General features: G+C 39.9%; 3 protein-coding genes across 3 annotated transcripts; 1 reads left to right on the plus strand and 2 right to left on the minus strand.

The window, feature by feature from the left end:
- Nucleotides 1-1,107: 1,107 nt before the first annotated feature.
- Nucleotides 1,108-2,416, plus strand: LOC121980020 (lactosylceramide 4-alpha-galactosyltransferase-like). The gene has a single exon (XM_042531993.1). It carries the CDS (start codon nt 1,108-1,110, stop codon nt 2,362-2,364), a length of 1,257 nt encoding a protein of 418 aa, XP_042387927.1. The 3' UTR covers nt 2,365-2,416.
- Nucleotides 2,417-2,528: 112 nt separating this feature from the next.
- On the minus strand, nt 2,529-5,083 carry LOC121981803 (arsenate reductase 2.2-like). The gene is made up of 3 exons (XM_042534529.1): nt 4,947-5,083; nt 4,726-4,864; nt 2,529-2,913 (listed from the first exon to the last, which is right to left on the minus strand). The coding sequence occupies exons 1-3, from the start codon at nt 5,027-5,029 to the stop codon at nt 2,746-2,748; spliced, it is 390 nt and encodes a 129-aa protein (XP_042390463.1). The 5' UTR covers nt 5,030-5,083; the 3' UTR covers nt 2,529-2,745.
- A 619-nt stretch (nt 5,084-5,702) lies between these two features.
- On the minus strand, nt 5,703-7,228 carry LOC121983243 (probable xyloglucan endotransglucosylase/hydrolase protein 32). The gene is made up of 4 exons (XM_042536195.1): nt 6,994-7,228; nt 6,813-6,913; nt 6,518-6,738; nt 5,703-6,297 (listed from the first exon to the last, which is right to left on the minus strand). The coding sequence occupies exons 1-4, from the start codon at nt 7,196-7,198 to the stop codon at nt 5,958-5,960; spliced, it is 867 nt and encodes a 288-aa protein (XP_042392129.1). The 5' UTR covers nt 7,199-7,228; the 3' UTR covers nt 5,703-5,957.
- Nucleotides 7,229-8,741: the final 1,513 nt, after the last annotated feature.

Below are 8,741 nucleotides of genomic sequence, written 5' to 3' on the forward strand. Positions count from 1 at the left end.
GGTAGTTTTATTTCCTTCCATAATGGCATCTCAAAGGCCATTAGCGGCAAGATGTATTTCAGCATCAAGGATCCATGAAAGATAATTCTTTCCGGTGATGTCGAGAGCCATAAAATCCAGTTTTGTGAAGTTCGACATGATCATTATAAGATGTAAAAGTGATGAGATTAAAATAAAATAAATGAACTTATTGAAATCGTCAATTACCTCAAATAACTTAGCTTCCTCAAGAGCTTCATGCTGATAACGTATTATAAATCAAGAGTGAGTGCTCTTATAAATCAAGAGCGAGTGCTCAAGGTGAGAGCATGTCATCAAGCTGAGATAAGGAAAGAAGAAAATAATAAAAGAATAAGAGAAAGGAGAGAAATTTTATTTCATACTCAATTCATATCTATCTCACAAATGGATTGAGCGTGTCCAATTTATAGAACAAAACTAATGTAAATTATAGAATATAAAAAGTTAATAGTTACATTCAATACTGGTAAATTATATATATATAGAAGGTCACAATATTTATGATGAGAGTTAAAAACCTTTAAAGTAAATGATAGATATTTCACTAATTACATCCACTAATATTCATAACATGTATAACGATCTTAGGTTCATAAATTCAACTTAACTATTAATGGTTTATAAAGCCTCATAAAATAACCATCCTTCTAAAAGTTGACTTTATTCTTCTAGAAGTTGACTTTTGAAAATAGAGATAGTTGTTTAACATTTTATTTTTTAGATACCACGTTATTTATGTACTATTAAATCATAAAATTAACCTATACAGTTGGCATATAATATTTACTTAAAAAGATCTAAAATATATCTCTACACACAAAAGGTTGTCGTGTTACCTGTCTGCTATAGTTATGGGATAAGCAATATCAATTTTTCTCCGATATTAAATCATGAAATTATCTCTAAAAATAATCTGCTAAATGTATAAATATTTTTAATTATCTCAAAGCTTATTGATTGGAATCGATGGAGGGCGAAGGCGGAGTAGGAAGAACACACCCCATCCGTGAAGTGAAGCAGAGTTGAGAACGGTCGTCGACCGCCGGAGATCGCTGCATGCATCCGCCTGCCTCCAACTCGACTAGGATGCCGTGGCGATGGCGGCGTGGGCATTTGCCTCTGCCTCTCCGCCTCTTGCTTCTCCCTTTCTTGTTCTCCCTCCTCTTCTTCCTCGTCGTCCAGAGCAATCGCCTCGCCATCATCCACCGCCGCCACCACTCTCGCTCCTCCTCTCCACTTGTCAATCCTCCGCCTTTACGACCCTTCCAGCCAGAATCCGGCCTCCCGAGCCACGACGTCCACCAAAGGTTCCGCCTTTACGCCGCCTCAGCTGGCGGCCGTCGGCAGCCAGGCTCACCTGTTTCCGCCCACACGTCCAAGAAGCAGAGGAGCATGGCGCTTATGAGGGAACTGCCGCGCAGCGCCCGCTCGAGGCGGTTCTCCGAGCGCGCCGCGGACTTCTTTACCGGGCATCAATGTAGAGATCGCTTCTTTATGGTCTGGCTTGCTCCTCTGCGGGGGTTCGGCCGGCGCGAGCTATTCGCCGTTGAGAGCGTGTTCCACTCCCACCCGAACGCCTGCTTGCTCATCGCCTCCGTAACCATCGACTCCGGCGCCGGCGCTCTCCTGCTCAAGCCGTTTGTCGATCGCGGCTTCCGCGTACGCGCGCTAGCTCCGGACTTCGCCTACCTCCTCAGCGCCACGCCGGCGGCGATCTGGTTCAAACGGCTCCAGCGAGGAGAAATTGACCCTGGCGACATCTCCCTCGGCCAGAACCTTTCCAACTTGCTCCGTCACGCCCTCTTGTACAAATACGGCGGCGCCTACGTCGACACCGATGTCATCGTCCTGCGGAGCTTCACCGCGCTGCGGAACGCCATCGGAGCACAGGCCGTGGACGCCGGGACGCAGAACTGGACGCGGCTCAACAACGCCGTGATGGTGTTCGATAGAGAGCATCCCCTGCTGTACGACTTCATGAAGGAGTTCGCGCGGAGCTTCGACGGCCGCAAATGGGGGCACAACGGGCCGTATCTGGTATCGAGGGTGGCGACGAGGGTGGCGGGGAGGGCTGGATACAATTTCAGCGTGCTACCGCCGGCGGCATTTTACCCGGTGGGGTGGATAAAGATAGAGAAGCTATTCACGAGACCACAAGACCGGAACCAATCCAGGTTGGTATCGGAGAATCTTGATTGGATTCAACGGCGGAGCTACGCCGTCCATCTGTGGAACAGGAAAAGCAGCGGGTTCAAGGTGGAAGAAGGAAGCGTGATCAGTAGACTAATGGCAGCTTGCTGCGTGCTCTGTAACTTCTCTGCGTCAGCTGCGAAGGCAGCTTAATTCTAGGGACGAAGAGAATACGATGATTTTAGCTTTTAAAACTCTAATTTGTGTAGTGCACAAATTATTATCTTCAGAACCAATATGATTCTCATCCAATTAAATCAGGCTCTCAAACGAAATTCTGGTAAGATCCCACATGAACAAAGAGAATATATGCCAACTGAAGCCAAATAGACGAGTGATTGCATCATCATCATTAAGCCAGCCATGATAACATGGTAAATAAAATTGCCTGAGTACAGAGTGTAGTCACAAACTCGAACATAATAACGAGAACTATTTTATCAGATCAATCTTCACCCAATATTGATGACAATTAAATAGTGTATTCATGAAAATTGGCACACTTATTATTTTGATAAGTTCTTCACCTAATTTCTAAGCACAATTACCTGTGCAAGGATTAGTAGTGCATTGGCAAACAGGGTTGCCAGAGGCATGCCAGCCATTAAAGCCGCGATCCAAAACCATAACATTGTTGATTCCTGCATCTTTTGTCTCTGATAAGTATTCTAAAAACTTACGGGCACATGATGGACCTCGAACCTGCAAAGCATTGCGTTCAATTAACATACGTAAACCTAGAATATTGAAATGCATAAGAAGATGATGCAGCTTATCCAAGTTTTATTTTAAATTGATCTGGTGTGAACTCAGGATGAACGGCACCAGAAACTAATAAAAGCTTATGCGAATTTTTTATATGCACGACTATTATAAAGCAGTAGAGCATTCCACAATTATGAAACAACAGCCTTATTTGTGTTCTAACTTCACCTTCTCATAGACAACTAACGGATAAAAAGAAGGAAATGAAGGCCTTTGCCTTTGTTTCAATAATTTGGTAACAGGCTAACAACTATATTCACCATTTCCTGGATCCCAAACTGACCTCCCTCAAAGACAATGTTCAAGATGCTTATGGTTTTCATCTATCTCATTCATCACCTCTTATTGGATAATACATCTCTGCATTACGTTTAAGAACACAATACAAAAAATAGCTCCCTTTCTACTCCTTTCTCAATATGATCCCTAATTTTCCATGAAAGGAACTAGACATATCTATACTATTTTCTTGATAATTCTAGGAATCCGTCTTGATGATCTCATCTTTATTATGAAATGAGAACTAAAGCGGTTTCAATTAACACATGTAAACCAAGAATATTGAAATGCATAACAAGATAACGCAGCTTATCCAAGGTTTATTTTAAATTGATCTGGTGTTAACTCAGGGTGAACTGCAACAGAAACTAAAAAAAGCTTTGCTAGTTTTTTGTATACAAGACTATTATAAAGCCATAGAGCATTCCACAATTATGGAACAACAGCCTTAATTGTGTTCTAACTTCATCTTCTCATGCCATTATCAAAGAGAAAGATAATTAACAGACCAAAAGAAGGAAATAAAGGTCTTTGCCTTTGTTTCAATAATTTGGTAACAGCTATATTCACCATTTCCGGGTTCCCAAACTAATCTCCCTCAAAGACATTGTTCAAGGTGATTATGGTTTTCTTCTATCTCATTCATCACCTATTATTGGACAATACATCTCTGCATTAAGTTTAAGAACACGATAGACAAAATAGGTCCCTTTCTAGACCTTGCTTAATATGATCCTTAATTTTCCATGAAAGGAACTAGACGTATCTATACTATTTTTTTTTTTTTTTTTGAAAATTCTAGGAATCCGTCTTGATGATCTCACCTGTGACAAGTAGGAACTGGCACTAACAATCAATAAATATCAGGATTCCTCAATCTTTGAATGATAAATGAAGGATAACATTCATATATTGGGGCAAACGTGATGGAAGGTTTCGACAGATGAAGGATCCGGGGTCGTCTTTAGCCCTATGGAAAAGCAGCTCTCTTACCATGGCACCTAATGTTGTCTTCCTATATAAAAATATCAAATCAATGCACAAAATAAACGAAATTCTAATGTGCATGCAAAACTCAGTGTCTAGCAATTTTTTTAATCTATTTTTCTTCTCTCATTTTTGAGACAAGCAAACACTGAGAAGTTCTTCTGATGACAAACCACCCACATTGAACCCAAACAAACTTTTCCGTCATCCCACCATTATTATCTAAAGAAAGATATAGAAGCTCCAAAGCTAGTGTAGAAAACTCTGATTTTGATCACCAGTACCAAAATCTGAAGCAGTCCTTTAACTAGGAATCATCCGATCCCGTTGTCCTTGTCGATCGAGTAAGATTTCCCATAAAACTGAAAGTGTTTCCAAGAGCCACTAGGCAATCAAGAATATCCAGATCATTTGGCAAGCTAAAGAATCCGAACAAAGCAAGTGAAAAGCCACGGCAATCGACAAGAGAAGAAAAGGGGCGACCTGGCTGAGGGCGCAATGAAAGACTAGGGTGTCCTTGCCCTTGACAGCGTGGAGGAGGTCCGGCATCCTCTCCGAGAAGGTGTCGCTGGCATAGTGAAGCGACCCTGCGATGTGGGCGTCGTAACTCCTCTCCTCGTCCCTGCCCCACTCCATGGCGAATCAAAAACATTCCACGAACGATCGACATGGATCTGAAGGCAGGATGCGTCCGGTGCACCTACCTGACGTCGACGATGGCCACGCGAGGGTTGCGGGCGATGGAGATGAGCTGCGGCGCCGTGATGTACGAGAGGCTTCTCGCCATTCCCTGACCTCGCGCCGTAGCCGCTGACACCCTTTTCTGTCTTTTCCCCAGCGTCTTGGGATCGTTTTTATTGGGAAATTTCTATTTCAACACAAAATTTTACCTATTTTCTAAAACACACCATAGAGGTTTGAAATTATAAACAAATCTCTCTTAGTTTCAAATTTGCACTATTTTCCTCAAAATTTGCAGTAGCTTAAAAGTCCTTGAAATTTTTAAATTTAAAATTTAAAAAATATTATCAATTAGCAATATTTCAGTTAAAAATCACAAAAAAAAAAATTATTTGAAACTTCTATCAAACTCCAAAAAAAAAAAAGAGAGTCAAAATTAGTTTAATCATTCAGATATTTTTATTTATATTTTTAATAAAAATAATATCAAAATTTGTATAGGGCTCTCAATAGAGTTTGAACTGTTTTTGATTTGAGCAATCATTTCTTTAGTCAAAATATGTTTTTAAGTTAAACAATCATTTTCAATATTAATTATTCTTGATGGGAACAAAGTCTCAAAAGTTTCTTAGTGCCTACTCTACTTGTAGCATTAGTAGAATATCTATTTTAAATAAAAAAAAAAAAATTTGTTTCACCTATACAATAACTTCTTTTTCCAATTAAAAATATCTTCTTTGAGCTAAAACAAATATTTATATCACAAAGTGCAACAAGTAAAAAGAAAATATAATCATTCAACTTAAACCTATTTTTCCACCGAAAACTATTACATATATTATTCAACTATAATCCCAAATCTCTCAAAAATAGAGTTACCGAAAGATCTACACTTGTATTGGACGACATATATATTCCACAATTGAATACTAAAATTTTAAACATCAAATACATTTAAATGACTACGTGGCTAAATAATTCAAGCAACTCATAGGAGTTGAGCCACGATTATTTTGATCTTTAGCTTAAACTCTTCAACATTCCGGCGTGAGAGAATGATCCTTCGTATTGTCTTGACAATAATAGTAGATCATGTAGTTATTTTGCGCCCACTTCATCGCGTTAGATTGTTGAGGACTAAGTCCCCGACTATTGGCGCCGTTGCCGGAGGGCGACATAAGACCATCTCGGATTTTAAGATCGGTGAAGCTCGACACAAAGGGTTGGTAGTGATAGTCGACCTTATACCTACCATTTTCAGTCGCCCATGATGATGCATCCCAAATGGAGCTGTAAATCCACATTTCTCGTTGCGGGAATGTTGCCTCTATCTTCTTCGTGTATTGACGAATTGGCACATCGTCAACGAAAAATCTACGAATACAAATTAATTAGCAATCCATACAACTATTAAAAGTCAACTCTCATAAACACAGCAACAAAAGGAAAGTCAAAATGGTCATCGAAATTAAGGCGGCAATTATTAGAATCAACTGTGCGAATGGATAAAAAGTCCACCAGTTAAAGTCAAACACAGTCACAAAATGTTTGACTTGATGTCGGTTTGGTTGAATTTCATCGTTAGAATGCTTACACGATCTCATCGGGGTTCCAAAGAATGGCGTAGTGGTGGAAGCCGGCGGTGGGGTCGAACCAGAGGTGGAACCTCATCTCCCTCCCCACCAGCCGGCGGCCGTCGCCGCTGCCTCTCACGTACACGTTCGTCTGCAGCACGTACGGCTTTCCGGCGACGTTCCCCAGCAGCTCCATGTCCACCTCGTCGTGGAATCCAGGATAAGCTTGATCATTCGATAACTAAATGCAAATCCGGCTCGATAAATCAATTATATATGAACAGTTGGCGTTTTAAGAATCATCGATCGACTCACGTAGAAGGCTGTGTTGACTCCGGCGGTGTAGCCGCCCTGGAGCTTGATGGAGGCGCCGAAGTACCCGCTTCTGTACGATCTCTTCGACTTAAACCCACTTCCTGCAGGTGTTTAACCACAAGTTCCGTACGTAATTGACGATCAGAAATATATATATATATAATACGATTTAAAAATATACCTGAGCTTTTATCGAGCCAAATGGTGGCAGAGAGCTGATCTTGGGAGATCGACTGGTGCTGGGCACCCCAAAGAGTTGCGTATCCATCGAAGAATCTTATCGGTGCAATAGACGAACTGGGACGGTACCCTGGAGAAGGCTGAGCATCGGCAACAGAGCTGAGGAGGAGGAGGAGGAAGAAGGGAAGGAGAGAAGCCATGCTCATCAGCTGTTTGTTCAAATGTCAGTATGGATTAGAGAGGTTTATATAGAGGCCAGGAGGAGACGTTTAATACTTTTGTTTAATCTAAAAAGATGTCTTCATTAATTAATTAGTTGGAGATGATAAAGATCTTAATCGATCTTTTGGAGTGTTGCATGCATGCCGTGGTAGTGCATGCTATTTGTGACTACTGTAACCATTGAATTATAGGGCTAGTTAAGCTGTCAGAATCACTTTGATGGGCACGTATTTTATGATTAAATATTCATGAGCAGCACCTAATTCACTGTTAATTCTTCAAAGAAGAGGAAGAAGCTATATATAGCACATCAATCACCTCAATAGAAATATCATGTTTTGAATATTTTATTGACTAACTAACTACTGAAAGTTTTCGTGAATCCTAGGCCACATGAATTTTATAAACAGAAGAGAACTCATAATAAGAAGCATGACTTTTATGAACAGAAGAGTAACTCGTAATAAGAAACATAAGAATATGTAAGTATAGATCTGGTTCATCTTATATCATGGCAAAGAGAATAAAAGCATAAACATGATAAGGAATCTGATTGTAAAGTCATGATCCTTTAACGTCGTCTGAGTAATCTCTATGGAAGAAGATGAGACGAAAGCAATAGAAGAGATCTTCCAAGGGTGCTAGTGTTGATGGCGTAGCAAACTTTTGTTAATGGAAAACGAGGGTTTTATAAATATGTTCTAAACTTTTGGGGATTTTCCTTTTATATAGGAATCTAATCCATTATCAGCTCATAGATGATAACGAATTGGGCTAAAGATTCTACACATTCAACCAATATCTAATAATTTAAAATCCAGTAACTTTAAATTTGATCACTTAAACAAGTTCGGTTTGTATTTATATGTACAATTTACAAATAAGTCTACCTAGTAAGAATTATATCCAACAACTACTGCTGCATGGTGATTGAATTTTCTCATGCTGAATCTTTTCATACTTGTTTGTCTTTATCAGACATCATCATTTCTTCCAACCCTTGAATTTTCCCTACCTACCTACCTACAATAAGTATCAATTTGGGTGTAAATCTTATGGACATTATTGCTCGCTTGTCTCTATAGTTGATGATTTTTGTCTCTTTGTAGTTTGGTATTAAAATTAAGGCTTGATTAATGAATTAATTATCCTCTCAGCTGGTCCTTATTGGATCACCATCAATCTTTCTATTTTCAATATTCAGGTTTGACATGACACCAAACCTAGCCGATTAATTGGAATGCTACAAAGATTAAGATGTGGAATTGATTAATTTTGTGCCTGGTTTTCTTGCCATTTGGGATGAAAGTCCAAGAGGAGCTTGTCCTTTGGAAATAGGGTTAGGGTTGCCCTACCGACACTCTGTGTCGTTGCAGGAGTGGCTTGGGCCATCCCGTCACACCTCGCCATAAGGATGATATGTTTAGAGGGAAACGAAGGGAACTTATGAGAAAATGATTCTATTTTTTTTAAAAAAAAAATAGATTAAAATGCATTTATAAAATCAAAGGATCCTGCAAGTCCTAA

The sequence above is a fragment of the Zingiber officinale genome, chromosome 5A (assembly GCF_018446385.1).
Source record: "Zingiber officinale cultivar Zhangliang chromosome 5A, Zo_v1.1, whole genome shotgun sequence".
Classification (NCBI taxonomy): Eukaryota; Viridiplantae; Streptophyta; class Magnoliopsida; order Zingiberales; family Zingiberaceae; genus Zingiber; species Zingiber officinale.

Excerpts from the sequence above, each read along its gene's own strand:
- LOC121980020 (XM_042531993.1), top strand. The coding sequence starts at position 1,108 with ATGCCGTGGCGATGGCGGCGTGGGCATTTGCCTCTGCCTCTCCGCCTC.
- LOC121981803 (XM_042534529.1), bottom strand. The coding sequence starts at position 5,029 with ATGGCGAGAAGCCTCTCGTACATCACGGCGCCGCAGCTCATCTCCATC. Across the intron at positions 4,865-4,946 it reads GTGGCCATCGTCGACGTCAG|GGACGAGGAGAGGAGTTACG; the intron begins GTAGGTGCACCG and ends GGAGTGGGGCAG. Across the intron at positions 2,914-4,725 it reads TTCATTGCGCCCTCAGCCAG|GTTCGAGGTCCATCATGTGC; the intron begins GTCGCCCCTTTT and ends AATGCTTTGCAG.
- LOC121983243 (XM_042536195.1), bottom strand. The coding sequence starts at position 7,198 with ATGAGCATGGCTTCTCTCCTTCCCTTCTTCCTCCTCCTCCTCCTCAGC. Across the intron at positions 6,914-6,993 it reads TTGGCTCGATAAAAGCTCAG|GAAGTGGGTTTAAGTCGAAG; the intron begins GTATATTTTTAA and ends AAACACCTGCAG. Across the intron at positions 6,298-6,517 it reads TGGAACCCCGATGAGATCGT|ATTTTTCGTTGACGATGTGC; the intron begins GTAAGCATTCTA and ends TTGTATTCGTAG.